This window comes from Myotis nattereri (genome assembly GCF_964212035.1).
Source record: "Myotis nattereri genome assembly, chromosome: 5".
In the NCBI taxonomy this organism is placed as follows: domain Eukaryota; kingdom Metazoa; phylum Chordata; class Mammalia; order Chiroptera; family Vespertilionidae; genus Myotis; species Myotis nattereri.
This window is the reverse complement of record NC_138080.1, coordinates 104,462,675-104,480,435: the sequence shown is the minus strand read 5'-3', so window position 1 is coordinate 104,480,435 and position 17,761 is coordinate 104,462,675. Positions and strand designations below refer to the sequence as shown.

Sequence of the window (17,761 nt, the reverse complement as noted above, 5' to 3'; positions counted from 1 at the left end):
TGGGATGTATGTCATAAAGAGCACTATACAAAAGCAATTTTCATTGATTGACTGACTGATTGAGGAAAGGGTGAATGTTGTTTCAGTTTATGTCCCTACTGAAGTATGATTCTTATAGCTCCTGACAGCTCTTCACAATTTGTAGTTAAATGCCAGGTTAGTGCAAAAAGAGAGGTTGGGGGAGGGTGGGAGGGAGAGGTCATAATTAGAACATTTTTGGGTTTTTGGTACTTGAGCCAAATAGTTAAATAGATGTGGGTAAGATAAAGTCAAAACTAAATGTTCTAACTCCCCCATTTAACGTATTTAGAGTTTAGAGAATATAATTGCTAAAAAGACCTTGTTAATACCAGGTAGGTCAATCACAGAAGCTAATCAGTAACACGGCTGCTCACACAGTCCTTGTTCTACTTCCGTGGAAGGCACTGCTTTTTAGGTGCGATTAGTTTAAGGAGAAATTCTAACTTAGAGAAGCTTTCAGCCTCAGTGTTGTATTCCGATTATCTGGAAAGGAATTAGTCACGTCTTTGAAGTGCCCCTATAATTCTAGAAAACTCACTCTCTCATGTACCAACTTGGGCAAATCTTCCACTCTGTGAGATAACTAAATAAAATGCTGACCTATTGGTTATTGATGGAAACACTTAACATGACTAGTGATAAAATGGAAACAATTTCACAGAGAAGTTTGATCTTAGCAGATCAGTGCCTACTCACTGTTCCATTGGCCTGCTCTTAAAATTTTGGTTTATCTTTCTAATGACATAAAAACACATAGGGGATTTTTTCTTTTTTAAAAAAATATTTTTATTGATTTCAGAGTAGAAGGGAGAGGGAGAGAGATAGAAACACCAATGATGAGAGAGAATCAATGATCAGGTGCCTCCTGCACATCCCCTACTGGGGATCGAGCCTGCAACCCAGCATGTGCCCTTGACAGGAATCGAACCTGGGACCCTTCCGTCCACAGGCTGACCTTCTATCCACTTAGCCAAACCAGCTAGGGCAAGGGATTTTTTTCTTAATATGTATAAACTGGGTTTTTCTCAATTGTTAAGACAAAACAATGCTGGTTAGACAATAATTCTTACTTGAAATAGAGCCACTTAATTATAATGCATCTTCAAATGGACTACATTTAATGCTTGCAAAGTTAGATTTGTTTGCAAAATATGATAGATGGCTTATTTGGAAAATGTTTTTAAAAACACTGAAGATCTAAAGCCACATACCAGGTCAAAATAAACACATTTAAGGTGAGAGGCACTTAAAATGTCATTCCCAGGCTGCTGCACACAAATGGAAGGCCTATTAAGATGCTAGAAAACCCTTTAAGTGGGTTCCTGCTTCATTTGCTATGGAAGCTTCAGGAGATAACTTTTGCAATTTGGAACTGACACTCCTCATGCAATTATGCTTCCAGCAATATAGATCCAGGTTGGGGGGAAAAACAACTCAAACTAGTAAATAATTGCAGTATCATTGCATCAGTTTAGTTTAAAGAGCTGACAAACCCTCTCTAAACTCCAAGCACAATTAGTCATTAGGGTCTAGTTTTTCAGCACTGTTAAGCAATTTGTAACCCATTCCTTTTAATAGGGTTAGGCATTACTTAACGGACACAGATGCCTTGAAAACTGAAACCTCCAGTTATAAAGCAGCAACCTTGTTCATTACCTCCTGTGATAGGCAAATCATCTATAAAATCAGCATTTAATGGGCGACCAATGAATAATCAATGGCTCACTTTTCATCTGAGTGTGAAAAGGAGAATAATCTAATACAAAGTCCCTCTGGTAAGAGGCTGAACCTTGGGCTCTGCTGCTCTTCAGGGCTGATTTATAAAGTCTTGGGAAGATGATGTAAACAGATGATCAATGGGACCCACCCTAGCTCATAATAACCCCCAACTGGCCCACTCCCTCTTTTCCGAGTCCATCCCTCAGGCTACGAGCGCTGTCCAGCTAATTCTTCCCACTCCTCCTGCTGCTTTTACTCCGGCCATCCGTTCAGTCCAGCCGACTCAGAAGTAATTTTATACGCAGCAGAGAGCGGGTGGAATTGATTTTTCACTCAGTGCTCAGTTCCCATCTGAATAATTATCAATTTTACTGCCTCATAAAGGGAAGAGTCAAAATTTCAAATCAATTCAAAAGAGCTTTTGAGATGACAGAAACTGTGCATAGAATAGAGGTCAAAGTTGTCAGTGACCTAAGGAGATGATGTCAGATAGTACTATGCCCAATAGTTGACATCAGAGGCACTCAAGATGATATAACTCAGTGCTAATGCAAATCATATTTATGCTGACTACCAGCTACCAGTCATTAATATTTAAAATGCTATCTGAAAGCCTACATTCCAAATAAATAGAATGTATGCCACTGTTAATAAAGATATATCACTACTTAGTCATACACTATAAAGTAAAGGATTACCAAGTATTATTAACACACAGAAATTACTTAAACCAACAAATGCATGGTAATTCTGAGTAAAGACAAACTTGATTGTCTCCGCACAACTATGTTACTTGCTCTTCACTTTTGGACAGTACTTGTCTAGGGCCACAGCCTATTGATTTTTGCTAAAATTTTCCAACTTAAAAGTTTCTGCCAAAGCTTACAGGACAATATTGTGACCATGGCTGAGTGCTGGCAGGAGGGATTTGGTGGTGCACTTGTTGCCTGCCATGGTGGGGTGGAGACTGGGTCTGAACCCCGGCCAATCCATGGGTATTTATTTTCTCCACTGGCTACAGGTTCTAAGTCTGTGGTTTTCAACCTACTCCTTGCAAAACACCTGAGGGCTATGACACACTCCCAATAAATAATATCAGAGCCTTCTGCAGTTGGGTTGGTAGGGTGCGGGGAGGAGAGGTACACCCAACTCTTGATAGAATGTGCATTTGGAAAAGGCAGTCTAGGTGAATCTGCAATCTTATCCCCACCAACTAGTCCCTAGAGGACCAAAGGTATAAGCGGCGAGGACTTGGGCTTTTGAGACAAACAGACCTCAGTTCACATTCCACTTTCCAGTTAATCTCTGAGCGTCAATGTATTCATCTGTAAAATGGGGATGCTAATATCCACATTTCAGGGCTGTTGTGGGAGTCTAAAAGAGAAGACTCCTCTAAAAGTCCTCTTCTCCTATGTCACTCTGTCATATAATAATCAAATTCTAACAGAACCTGTCTCTCTGTCCTGCCTGACAGGAGCCTTTTTAAGGAGTGAAATTACGTTGTATGAGTCTTTTTAAAAAAATCCTCACTCGAGGACATTTTTCCATTGATTTTTAGAGAGAGTGGAAGGGAGGGGGAGAGACACAGAGAGAGAAACATCGATGCGAGAGGTCACACCGACTGGTTGCCTCCAACATATGCCCTGACCAGGCCAGGAATTGAGTCTGCAACTGAGGTACGTGCCCTTGACCAGAATTGACCCCGAGAGCTGTCAGTCCGAGGGCCAACCCTCTATCCACTGAGTCAAACTACCAGCCAGGGCTTATGAGTCTTAATCGCTCTTGTACCTTGTACATAGAAAATCCTCAACAAATGTGAGTTATCTTCTACTATCTACTGTATCACCAACATGTAATAATTCCAGGGTCATACCAAATAGTTACAGGCCTACAGCCCTTTACTTAGTTACACACAATCTTACTTATACCCCTCCCCACCAGGAAAATAACTGGTTAACTGAGACATCACCACCAATAAAAGTTCACATAATTTCATTTAAATATTGGCAAAAATTAACAGCCAGGAAGAAAATCTCTTCTATGGCTGTTGTCGCATCCTATTTCATCAAGAGTGACATTTTCTATTGATTGCAGGAAACGTCTTTGCTAGTTAATGACCATGTTAAAGCATTTATATTTGCAAACCAGACTATAATGGAGATAATTTGGCAAAATAAAACAACTAGAAGCATTATAAAGATATCATTTGCCAAATCTAGTGAAACTGGAAAATATCATAGTGATACAAAAATGTCATTTTTTGGGAAATATTTCCAGCATGTATATTTCTTTTTATCCATGCTGCTACTGTGATTTGCAGAAGTGAGTTTTTAAAAACAATATTAAACTTGGACCTAACACACATTACCCATCAGAAAATACATTTGACAATAAAAAAATTGTGGCTTTATTACTTATTTTTAAACTAGAGACCCAGTGCATGGATTTGTGCACTGGTGTGTGTGTGTGGGGGGGGTCCCTTGGCCTGGCCTGTGGGGATCGGGCTGAAACCGGCTGACATCCCCCAAGGGGTCCCAAATTGCGAGAGGGCACAGGCCAGGGGACCCCACCAGTGCACAATTGGGGCTGGGGAAGGACTGCGGGAGGGCTTCAGGGCGTGTCCAGCCCCATCTCGCCTAGTCGATCGCTAGTTGCCAGCAGCAAGCTAACCTACTGGTCGGAGCATCTGCCCCCTGGTGGTCAGTGCATGTCATAGTGACCGGCCGGATGGTTGGACACTTAGCATATTAGGCTTTTATTATATAGGATTTATTATATAGGATGCTCCTGGGAATGTGACCTATCTGAACTTTGATTTCTCATCCTAAAATGGGAAAAATACCAACCATGACACAATGAATGGCAAGTTTCCAGGGACTGACTGGGAGCCCAGGTAATGGTAGCTTCCCAAAGTATTCACAGGGCAAAATTATGATGACATTACTCGAGGCTCTAGGAAGAAATCAGAGGTTGACCATTTCTAGCTCTGGCTTTTCTCCTCCCAGGCCTTTGGAAGAACGAGCTTTTTTTTGAATGCTGGCCTCACTGAGGTGAGACTGGGTAGTCCTAAAGCTGGTGCAATATCCTACCTTCAGGGAAAATACTCGTAGGGAATAACTGGTAAGGAATCTCGGCATGACCAGGTGTTCTCAGAGATAGTCAGGGACCAGGCTGGCTTTTGGGAAACTGATTCTTGAGCCAGGTGACCAACCCCCAGTTACCTGCTGCAGGACATCTGGGTTCTGCTGCATGAAATGTAACAGCCTCTGGCCGGCCTGGGTGGCCTCTCTGCAGCGGAGGGGCTTCTTGCCCTCTTTTGCTATGTGCTTGAAGAGGTAGGTGACGATGTAGTCTAAACTGGTACAGCAGCTGGAGGAGACAACTGTATCTGTACGAATAACAACGAGAATTCATTCGCATTACTGAAACGTTTGTTTCATCGGATTCATTACAATGCCTCCGTTAAAAAATCACCTTCTAGTTTCAAAGCATTTTTATCAAACTGTAAATTCCCGAGGGCAGGGATTTGGCCTTGTTCATTCTTTAAACCCGTTGTCCACTGTGGGCCGTGGCAGAGACACGTGAGAAGTGCATGAGTCCTGGGTAGAAGTGGACAGCATGTCCCACTGGTGATCTTCAAGAGCCTCTGTTCAATTCAGTGACTTTAATAAGTATCTACCTGGTGCAAAGTCTCTGCTTCGGGGGAACACCCCGCTGCCAAAGAGGTTGTGTCTAGCACCTAAGTCACTGTAACAGCGTTCTGTGTGGCATGAGTGCCACCCCGCCGGGAGGGCTGGGAGGGGGACATCACTGGATGGGCACCAAGGGGAGTGTGGGTAAGGAGGCAGCTCCTGAGATGGGCTTGGCAAAGGTATTCTAGCTAGACACCTTTTTTCCTGTAGAGAGGCCTTTTTTCCTGTAGAGAGATTAACACAAGGTACATATGTGGTAGAAAGGTATGGATTTTGGAGCCAGACAGCTCTGGTTTCAAATCCCATATTTTTCAACTACTTGTTGTATTGTTACTTTGAAAGAGGCACTTAACCTTTCTCAACATTCGTAAGATGTACTGCGGAGCTGAATGAGAAGAAAATAACTAGTTTCAAAACAAGCTGGTATTTTTGAGACTTACTGTGTTAGTTACACCGATTATTGTTGTTAATCCTCACACCAGCATTATAATAGTTGGTATCATTATCTCCATTTACAGGGGAGGACACTGAGGGAGTAAGTGACTTGTCCAGTGACACAGAGCTACACGACCGTGGAGCCACGATAGGAAAACAGACAAGGAGGAACTCTGGATCTATACTCTTAACCACTAAAATTAAGTAGATATTAAGTAAAATTGGATATTAAAGAAGCATATATGTAAGCATCAGCACCTCCCGAAATCACAAAGGGGACTCAGGCTGCTCTCAAGGTGAGAGGGGCGGGTGTGTTGAGAGAACAGGGCTTTCAGTCTGAGTGAAAGAACGTGGAGGGGAGTCAGAGAGAAGGCTGACAAAGTGGGTTGGGGTCTTCCTTGAGGACATCCAATATGCGCTGAGACATTTACATTTAACCTGAAAGGCAACAGAGGCGTTATATTTATAATTATTAATTTTTAAAATATATTTTTATTGATTTCGGAGAGGAAAGGAGAGGGAGAGAGAGATTGAAATATCAATGATGAGATAGAATCATTGACCGGCTGCCTCCTGCACACCCCTCTCTGGGGATCAAGCAACAGAGTTGTTATTGAAGTTTGTTTTTTTAAGCAAGAAAGTGACAAGATAGAACAACCATTTATTGAGTCTCCTTTGTACACCAAAATGATCGTTTCATGAACTTCTAAAAACCACTTTGTATATAGTAGGTGTTGTTACTTGTATTTTTCAAATGAGGAAAATAAAGCCCGGGGGTTAAGTAGACTAGCCAGATTCATGGTTTTGATTCAGAGTGTGACACTGTCCTGCTGTTTTTGGCTATTGCTAACATATGGACATGATCTTGGGGAGTTTATGATTCGTGACAGGAAGAGCCAGAGGAACCACTGAAAACACTCTGGCACTCAGAAAATGGCAATATGGTGGACTCCAAAGAGTTGACTGGGAAAGAAGGGCTAGAAGCAGCAGATTATCAACTTCCTACGGCAAGAGTTTCTTACCCCTTTTGTTCACCTCAGAGGTTCTGATATACGCGTGAGCCTGTCATAGATCTCAGGTGAAATATTAGCTGAATTCACTGAAGAATGGGTATGCAAAACTCATCTGAGAAAGTTTTTCAAAGGTCTTGAGATGTGTTTAGTAATAAAACCTACAGTTGATACAACACTGCCATTTAAAAGCTCTTTCACATATACTGTTTTAGAAAGAAATGGCGTAGTAAATAGGGAGAGGGTAGGTTGGGGGCAAGTTTATTTTTTATTGTTGACATTATTACAGATGACCCCCATTCGCTCCCAATCTTTGTCCACCGCCACCCAGCCCTGCCACCCCTCCTCTGGCCTTCACCACTCTGTTGTCTGTGTCTATGGACTATGCCTAAATGTTCTTTGGCTACTCTCTTCTTTTATCCAGTTCTCCTCGCCTCCTCCCTGACCTCTGTCAGTCTGTTCCATGTATCCATGTATTGGGGCCAAGTTTTGAAAAACAAACGTATGAATTTAAGATCGAGGATAATGCTGGTAGCTGATGCAGGATCACAGGGGTTGAATGAAAGTCTAAAAGATGGACATTGACAATAGATTTGGGAACCTGTGGAGCTATAGGCTTTTAAAGAAAGAAGCTTCTCCCCCACCCCAAAGCTATGGCATTTGATTGACTGATTGACTGATAATTAATTAAATGTTTATCCCTCCCCACTAACTGGGTTACTTTGCAGAAAAGGGAGTTTGGTTTCATAACCCTGAGCAGTAGTATGATGTAGCAGAAAACATCTAGGCCCAACAGTCAAGACTTGTTGAGTCTGGTTGTTTTTTTCTTTTCCTTTACATTTCTGCCTTTGAAGTCCCAACCATGAAAGTAAATGGGTTAAATAACTTAACATCTACAAAAGGAAGCAAGCAGGAAACAGATATGGTTCCCTCACCAGTGGAGAGCAATATGCTATCACTCATACAAAAATGAGAAAGACTTCACATAGATTTGGTGACCACATGCCATGCAGGTTGCATTAAAAGGTTCCAATCTACTGAGTCAGCTATGAAAAAGCCAGGTAAACACTTTAGACACAAAGGTTGAAGCATACATCCCTGCGATAAAAGCAAGCTGATTTATGGGTAGGGACTCAGAAAGGATAAATGTTATTTCAGGGTAGACTGAAAAGTGTGGAAGGATCGGGGTGCATTTGATCAAAATCAGAATGAACAGTGCTTAGGACTATGTATTATTATCAGTTTTCTTTATTTACAGCTCAAGCTACTGGGTGAGGCTCAAATAATGAAACTCTCTTGACATGAAAGAAGTCATGAGTTTTCATATTTTGTTCTAGTTCTTGGTGTTTAGAATCTATTAAGGATTCATCAATAATTTAGACAATTTTGGGTATAACTGTAAGCCTACCAGGCACTGTGTCTTCTGTTGCCACTTGTTTGGCACTGAGAACAACCCAATGCTCCTTTTCTCCTGCAACCGGTCTCCACAGGAAACACATGCATCATTAATAGCCCTCCCGCTCCCTAGGACCCACCACAGAAAGCTGTGCAGAAAAGTCAACTGTGTAGGGAAGAGTTGCTTAACTGAGAGTCAGAAGAAAGATAACAGGACTGAGCTGAAATTTGGCTTTGACTCAAAATTTCTCACCATAGCAGAAGGGTGTATGAAGGTCTTGGAAAAAATATGGCGTGAAAGGTAATTTCAGAATAAAAGGCCTATTTGAGTGGTTTTTGAAACAGGTAGGTCTAGATTTCAATCTCTATTTTCTAGATGTTTGACTTTACAGAGCTTCAATTTGCACCTCTGCAAAATGTGCTTAATACTACCTACTTATGCAAGGTGATGTGAGAAAGTGATGAGATAAAGTGCCCTAGCATAGTGCATGACACATATCTTCCTTCTCACTTATTTGTTTACCTGGCTATTTCAATCCCTAAAACACCAAGCCTGTCATTGTAGGTAGCTAATCCACAGCTTTCTTCTCTTTAGCTTGTTTTTGGTGGGGGAAACATGTACAAGGTCTCTAAGTCTCTAAATTATTTCCTGAATATTTCACTCCCATGTTACACGCATACATACAATTTAGTCCATCCAATTCAAGAATGTGGTAAAAATAATAACACGTTCTGATTAATATTCAACATTTAGCTCTGGCGGTTTCCAGTCAGTTCACTTTTTCACCTGTCCTCACCTTTCCTTGCTCCGCCTTTTCGCCCTCCTTTACTTCTTGGAGTGCACCCCTATCCCCGCCACTTCTAAAGAAGCCACACTTAATCATTCTCTATTCATTATCCCATTTAAAATCTTGGTTTAGCTCGTATCATCACTTGACATTCTCGTGTGTGTGTTTATTGTTTATCTCTCCTGGTCAGAAGATAAGCTTCCTCTGAGCAGGGACCTTATCTGTCTCATTCCCTTTGGTATTGCTAAGGTCTAGAATGTACCTGGTACATAGTTTTGTGCACAATTGATACTGAGTGAATGAATGAGTTGAGAGCAGCTTTTTGTAAGCCCTGTGCTTGGTCTCTGTATAGAAGAATACGGGGATGGTGGTGCTGGTGATGGTAGATGGGTGATTAAAAGGATAGAAACTATAATTACTTTTCTTATTCACCTTTACCTTTCCCCACATTATAGCTGGCCCAGGTTAAAAATGCTAATGAATGATGATTAACTAAAATTTTTTAACATCATGCTAAGCAAGTCACTACTCTATCACTGATTCACCTTTCTGTACCTCCCTTTCACTTTCTCCACTGAAGCTATAGTGGAAGTGAAACCTAATAACCCAAACAATACCTATAAATGTCTCTTTGCAAATTTATTATTGTTGGAAAAGGAGAAAGACAAGTGGTTACTTTCAGCATCTAAATAGTTCTCTTTCTTAAAGACACAGAGCACAATTCACCTGCCAGTTATCCAATGGTTACAATGCCATTTTGCAACAATATTAAAGATAAAATACGAATACAAGGAAAACCATTTTTACCAGGCATCTAGCCACCGAAACTGTGACTTTTACCAGGTATATCTAGCAGGGTGGCAGATGAAAAGAATGAATGAGTTTTAGTTAGAAAGACTCCTCGATCAGGTACTTATTAGTTGTATGACCTTAGGCAAACTGTTTCACCTCTCCGAGCCACAGTTTACCATCCATGTAATGAAAATAATCTTATCTGATTAATTCACTCAATAAATACTTATTGAGTACTTATTAGTGCTAGGCACTGGGAAAGTCGGATCAAGACGGTTCCTCTCCTTCAAAAGCTTGCAATCAAGTAGGAAATAAGGACAAACAGTGCAATTAGAGTATCTAACCTAGTTGATCAGTAGACGGTTCTGAGAAGGAAATGAAAACACCTATGGCAGCACGGGGCACAGAGTAGGCGTCCATGGTCATATATTTAATAAGTGGCAGCGCTGGAACTTAATTCCAAGTTCAGTGTTCTCTCCATAATATCACTTTGTCAAGACTCACTTGAGACCCTTGTTAAAATGCAGATTCCAGGCCTAAGACCACATTTGGAGAATGCAGTCACCTGCAACTAATTAAAAATCTTCAAGTATTACGATGATGTGAGATAAAAGAATGTCAAGCCAAACTGTAATAATAAAAGATGTCAGTTTCTGTCCAGGAAGGATTAACTGCTATGAGAATTTTCCCTTCTGCCATAAACAACTAGAAAACAGAACAAAATATATGAAACAACATTTTGCAATTACTGCACAACAAGTAGTACAGGACTGTGAAACCGGAGAGGAGGAAACAAATGAGGTAATACCTACACAAGTGCTCAAGCTCGCTCCCAAAGCAGTTTCCAGGCTACAGGCGAGGAAGGGGGAAGCCAAATAAGTCAACGCATCTCACTGAGTGAAAAGAAACAGCTGGAGTGTGGGGAGGGCGAGGCAGCTAGGACTGATGGGGCAGAGTCTCAGAGTTACTGTCCTTCAGTTTGTGCACACAATCTTCCCCCTTTTCCAATGATCATCTGAACGAGCGCATACATTAGGAGACCACATAAAGTTTTTCCTATAGAAACAATGTTCTCCGCGCCACTTACCAAGAGCAGTGAGCCCCTCTGAGATAGATGTGAGAACATACAGGAGCACAGGAGGTTCCAAGTTGGTGATGAAGCTCATGTGGTCCTGGGTGAGACATTCCAGGAGTGGGTAATAAGACTGGCTCAGTTTCCGATATTGCTACAACACACAGATACTGCATGTCAAACCACAGGAAGCAAATACGTGTGACAGTCCAGTGGAAACTGCCATCTATAATATCGGAAATGGCAAACTTACTTAAACAAAACCAATATAAGATAAATATATGAAACAAATGACATAATGATTCTCAATTCAGCATTTAAAGGGTTCTAATAGGAATCTCTCGATGTCCAGAAATCCTAACTTGGAGCTCCAGGGTAGTATGTCATGTCAACTTAATCTTACATGACTAACACTTAAATGCAAGTAAAATCTCTACGGTATGGAATTTAGAAGGCTGGATTATTTTTTTGGGACTAGAACATTCTAACACTGAATATTGCCTAACAATGGCTTGGCAACCTTTTTTCTCTTTAACACACAAAAAATTCCCATTATAATAGGATTTGGCATTACAGTCTTCTTTATTTACACACTGTCGACCATCTAGCTAAATCATAATTTGGTAAATGGCTTAATATATACCATACACTACAGGTAAGAGGTAAGCACATGAGAAAGATACCTGGAAAAGCTGAAATAAAACTCAAACCAGTATCAAAAAAGTACACTCAGAAGAGAAGTAAACTGGAGCAGTATTTCTTAAAGTGAGATTACAACCACGTCAGAAGAACTTCGTGGGTGCTTGTTAAAAATACAGTTTTCTGATCCTCACTCCATACTCACTAAGTGAAAAGTTCTGGAAGGAGGTTCCAAAATGGACATTTTAAATATATACACTAAGGGAGCCTGAGGCACCCTTAAATTGGAGAATGACTGATTTAGAAGTTTGCTTGTCTATTAGAAAAAGATCAGAGCCTTGGCTGGTGTTGTTCAGTGGTTAGAGTGTTAGCTTTTGCACTGAAGGGTCACAGGTTCAATTCCTGGTCAAGGGCATGTACCTGGGTTCGATCCCTGCCCCAGTTGGGGCGCATGGGGGAGCCAACCAATCGATGTGCCTCTCTCACATAGATGTTTCTCTCTCTCTCCCTCTCCCTTCCACTCTCTCTAAAATATCAATGGGAAAAATATCCTTGAATGAGAATTAGCAACAACAAAAAATAAAAAAGGAAGGAAGGAAGGAAGAAAGGAAGGAAAGGAGGAAGAAAGAAAGGAAGGAAGGAAGGAAGGAAGGGAGGGATCAGAATGTCAAGGAGCATTTCTCACACAGGCTGGCTGATGAAGACCCCCCCAGATCTTGTCACCTTGGGTTGGGAGCAGGTGGAAAAGCCTAAACAAAGCCTGAGCATGAACCTGGCTGTGCTATGAAGCAACTACTGTAATCACACTGGTCGTGTATTAGCTTTTATTTAACCAGGCAGAAATGTTTTTAAAAAGTCTGATAATGACACAGTTCAGTGGCGGAGCCTTGAATTTGAATCTCCAACAAGCACCTAGGTGATTTTGATGGGCCTCAGGGCTTGAAAACCACTGACATAAATCATAGAAACTAGATGGCGGAGTAGAAAAGGGACCTAGAGATCACTTTGTTAAATTCACTCGTTTTAAAGGTGAGGAAATGAAAGCCTGGAGAAATAGAGAAGGTGATTGATTCGCGGTGAGTGACCAGTGAGTGGCAGGGTTGAGACTACACTAGGCTGTGCAGCTTCCAGGTCAGCTCTCTGTCCACCACCCAGACTATTAGTGGACACGCAGGCCGAACAGCAGGGGAAGCAGACAGGAGAAGGGAAGGGGAAGGACCCGCAACCAACCCTGCACTTTCTCCTGCAGAAACAGAGACCTTTGCTGAATTATAAGTATAGATGTAAGCAATTAGTTGAAATTGCTAATTACATTTTCTCTAGGTGCAGAACCTGGAGCACTCTGGACGACTAATTTGTCAGAGGGTGGGAGGTGCAGTTTTCAAAATTGCACATTTAATTATACCAATAGAGCCACCATAGTTGTTCAAAGTCTGTAAGCTAAATCAAGATGCTGTCCTAAAATGTAAAACGTCCTGGTGCTGTGCTAACTCCCGGGACTTCATTATCACAATTCTGAGCCTATAGGGGTGCTACTTCATGTTTCACACAAAAGACTCCCAGGATGCGTGGTTGCTTACTAGCAAGTCACTGTGGGACACCGACAGCAGCATTTTGACAAAGGCCTGGAGTACATTGTCAAAATGGTTGTCCCCATACAACTTGAAGACGCCAAAGCTGACATAATTTCCACACAAGGCGGATTTGAGAGCCGAATAGCAGATGGAGATGCCCTTGAGTTTCATTGGATAAATCTGATCTTTTGAGAGGCTCCCGAGGGACAGGATCTGATTACCTGTTTTAGGGTAAAAGCAGAAAGAGAAAGTGATATAAGTAGATACAATTCAAAGCAGTTACGAGGCAGGCTATTTCACATTTTTGCTTTACTGCTTATGCTCACTTCCTATCGTTGTTTCAAGAATTACACCATTCATGTAATGAAAATGTAAACATAAGGCAGTTTACCTGGGAAGCACAAATGGCCCAAAGAAAATCAATCAAGGGTATTAGGAAATATTTTCTATTTTTATCTGGATGTATACAAAGATACATAAAAATTCATTGAGTTGTACTCAAGATTAGTTCACTTTATGACTTTAATACATGCTATCCATTCTTCAATAAGTTGTTAAAAAAGTAGGAGTAAATGTAAATAACCAACAAAGTCAAGAGAAAAAGATAACCTAGACTGAGATATAAATTACTCTAAATTCTGGGGTGAATTTTCAACCCTTTAATATGAACTTGATCTTGAGTTACTTCACCTTTAGGACCCTCACAGGTTTGGTATATGAATTAAATGAAATGAGACACATAAGAAGTTCATGGCACAGCACACAATAAATGTTCCTTCCTTTTTCTCTTTAGATCCTTTTGTAGAAGATCTCAAGAGATGACTGCTTTAAAGACTGTACTTAAATTCTAGGTTCACCATCAAAAGACAAAGAAATGTTTATACAATCACCTTAAAATTTTTACAACCAACAATTTGTTTCTGAAATGTTTGCCAGTAAGGTATATTACTAGGCAAAACCCAAGAATGCTTTTTCAAAAAATATAAAGTTGTACATGTGTCTTAGCTCTGCCTTTTCCTGTTCAAGTAAGTATTGCTTCTAAAATGGAAACTGAATGCAATTTACAAAATTTAGAGGCACACTGCTGTGATTTTGTACTGTGTCAACTTGGCTAAATAAGAATTAACTTTCCCAGAATCCATCTCCTGTATGGTTGTGGGCTAGAATTAGGCAAAACAGAAATTTGTGTGAGATTTGGAAGGTTGAGGTGAAGTAGCCACCATAATTTTCTTAAGGCCGTTGTGATCAGAAATGGTGAGAATAAGATGTAGAAATACCACTGGTTTCAGTTGGTCCCTGCTCTTCCCTGCTGTGTCTAGAGCTATCAGCCCTGCTGACCAAGGATCCCAAGCTCACTGTCAAGTGCTTGGCAGCAAACTTGCAAAGCGACAGCTATGCAGAGGCAACAGTCTCTCACTGAGGTCCATGCCCCTACACCAGCCCCTTCATCCCACCTCCTTTCACGTCCACTCCAGCAGCTGGGTGTGGGAAGCTTCTAGATTTCCCTGCCAGCTCCAACTTGTCCATTCAAGTCATTGTTTCAGGAGGACTGAGCAGTGATTTTTCTCCTCAACTTCCAACTCTCCCCACTATTTCCCCATCTTTGCCCAAGACCGTACAAGGTCTAATAATTCCTAAAACAAATTTCCTATTCCGTAAGTGTCACAGTGCTTGCTTTCCCTGTTTGAATCCTGACCTATATGTTTATTATGGTAACCACATGTGGACTAAGAGGTTAAGCATAAAACCACCCTTGGCTGGCCTTACTGAAACATTTCCATATGCAGGTTTTCTTCTGTGCAACCTCAGAAGCCCATGCAGCTTTGCTTATCCTTTATACACATGAATGACAAAACCACTGTCCGGAGTGCCGAAGCATACCTTGGAATTTACTCCCTATCAACTTCTACACCCTCTCTCATGATCTTAACCTAACTCGCCTACAGATAGTGATTTCCACACAGATCCAATGCAATATGACAGCATTAACTTAGCAGTTCCTGTGTGTGAGGTGCTGGGAAAAACAAATGAATGAAATAAAATCTCTGCTCTGATGGAGTTCAGTCTGGTGCAGGAAACAGAGCTGTAAATAAATAATTGCATGCAAGGTGACACACGCACAGAGATGTGTCAAGATGTATGGGAAGAGAAGAAACGACTCTGCTTGGGCAGGAGAGCGGTGGGAAAAGACATCATAGAACAGGTTACTTCTCAAGGATCGACTGGTTTCCCAGGTGAACTTGCAGGGAGAGGAGTGGATTCCAGGCAGATGAAATGCACAGGTGTGGAGGGCTAAGAACCAGGGCAGTGCCGGACAGACAGGACAGCTGTCAACCACTGCTTTTCTACCTTTGCCTCAAATTCAATATAAACCAAGGTGGGCCTTTCCCCGCCCGCCTTTCCCAGGAAAGAAAAGCACTGTTACATGTGATGGGAAGAGCCAGAGTAACTAGGAGTGGAAGTGGTTTATGCATTTTGGGTCATCTTTGGGGATCTTTTTATGCTAGTCCTTCTGAGGGAAGTAAAGGTGCTAAATTCTTCAGCACAAGATGGAATAGGTAGACCAAGATCTCTGATGGGGGGAAAATGAATGGCTAACTTATCAGCAAGAAGGATTAATTATTTAGAACCACAACGTTTACCTTCATGTGAAAGTTGCAATTTGGCACGCATGTCTCTTGGACTGTTTCAGACACATCTGTGTTAATTAAAACAGTGAATAGTATACCATCATGACCATGCAAACGTAGAATGAGTAATACTTTTGAAACAGGAAACACTTATCTCATTGTGCTCAAGTGCCTCGGGGGCATTTCATGGTGGCTATAAAAGACTATGGATACAAATGAGCAAACAAACAAAAACTCATAGACACAGACAGCAGTATGGTGGTTACCAGAGGGAAAGAGGGGTGCGGGAGTAGCAAAGGGTAAAGGGGGTCAAACATATGGTGCCTCTGGGTAGTAAATACACAATGCAATATAGAGATGTATTATAAAACTGAACACTTACTAGTAAAATCTATATAATTTTATTAACCAATGTCACCACAATAAATTTAATTAAAAAAAAAAGACTATGGAAGAGAAGGCGTGGCTAAGTTGTCATTTATTGACTCTAATTCAGCTTTATTCAACAATACTTACTGAAATCGGAGGCCCTGTCCTCAAGTAGCTCAGTCTAGCAGTTACACTCACAATAGTGTAAACAAATGTGACAGGGCTGCGGTTTGGTCCTGATGTTCCACTATAGGTGTGACAACCCTGCTTGCCTTCCCTGCTCCATCCGGTGCCTGGAAAATCCCATCTCCTTCCTTCTCAGCATGCCCCTCCTGAGAGAAAGGCCTGTTACACTGACAGGCAGCTGGAGACGGAGGCATTGCCAGCCTGGCAGCCACTGCAGCCAGCCAACCGTTGCCACATTGGTACTATCGGAGTGGCACAAAGGAAAATCTGCAACCTTTTCCCACTGACTACATACGCAGTAACTGCATCCGCCGTAACTGGGGGCAGGGAAGGAGGTGCTGGTTCATCTCTGACATTAGACCTGGGTACAATGGCTGTGGAGGCGAGATGCTGGGACTTGGGAGAACACTGTGCACTGAACGGTTAACCTGGCCAAAGGCCATAGTGGGGGAATGGGGGCCCAATGCCAGGAACTGCCATTCTTACTCTTGGACGTGCTGCACAGTAGAAAAGATCTACCAATAAGGGAAATGAACTGGGAAGTAAGCACCGAGGATGCCTGATATAGATAACTCGGCTTCTTAAAATACTTTCCTCAGTATTAGTGTATATGAATGTTTGGGTTCCTCTTTTGTAACCTCTATTCTCTGTCCTTCTGGGGAAGCTTCTTTTGTTTGTTTGGTTTTTTGGTTAGCTTCCAGCACTCAGAAGTACTCTTCTAGACAACTCTCAAGATCTAGATTCAGAGAGGGATGTATATATAAAGATGGGAAATCTCTTTGGTTTATCTAAGATCTACTTTCAGATCTATTTTTTTAAAAATATTTTTTTATTGATTTCAGAGAGAGGAAGGGAGAGAGAAATAGAAAGATCAATGATGAGACAGAATCATTGATTGGCTGCCTCCTGCAAGCCCCCTATTGGGGATTCAGCCTGCAACCCCAGCATGTGCCCTGACCAGGAATTGAACCTGTGACCTATTGGTGCATAGGTCGGCCCTCAACCATTGAGCCACACCAGCCGAGCTATTTTTATTTACATGGTTTCCTCTGACACGCCCCTCCCTTGAGTGACTGACTCTCTGAAGTTCTTCCCTTCTTCCCCACACTGACAGAGGAACAACTCCCTCCACAGGCCTCTGCTGGGGAACTGGAGAACAAGAGAACATTCCAACTGAAGATAATTAAGTTCATAAACATGCAGTGATGACCCGGTGGGCTTCTGAGTCATTCTGACCTAGGCTTTGAATCCTACATCTTCTCTTACTACCTGGGTGTCTGGGCGGATTATTATCCTCTGTAAGTCAGTTTCTTCAACTATAAGATGAGAATAACAACAGTCCCTGTAACTCACAGGGCTCTTATGTATGTGGATAAAGGAGACAGTGTATGTAAAGTGCTTCCCCCAGTGCTCAGTAAAAGTCAACTACAACAGCACAT

At 41.7% G+C, this 17,761-nt stretch overlaps 1 protein-coding gene across 1 annotated transcript in view; it reads right to left on the bottom strand.

Moving 5' to 3' along the window:
* Positions 1-17,761, bottom strand: part of RANBP17 (RAN binding protein 17) — a 221,477-nt gene that overhangs the window by 22,483 nt on the left and 181,233 nt on the right. The window contains exons 23-25 of the mRNA XM_081091860.1: positions 13,144-13,358; positions 10,940-11,078; positions 4,962-5,128 (exon numbers count right to left, since the gene is read on the bottom strand). Coding sequence (XP_080947986.1) covers positions 4,962-5,128; positions 10,940-11,078; positions 13,144-13,358 — 521 coding nt within the window. The remainder of the gene's footprint in view (positions 1-4,961; positions 5,129-10,939; positions 11,079-13,143; positions 13,359-17,761) is intronic.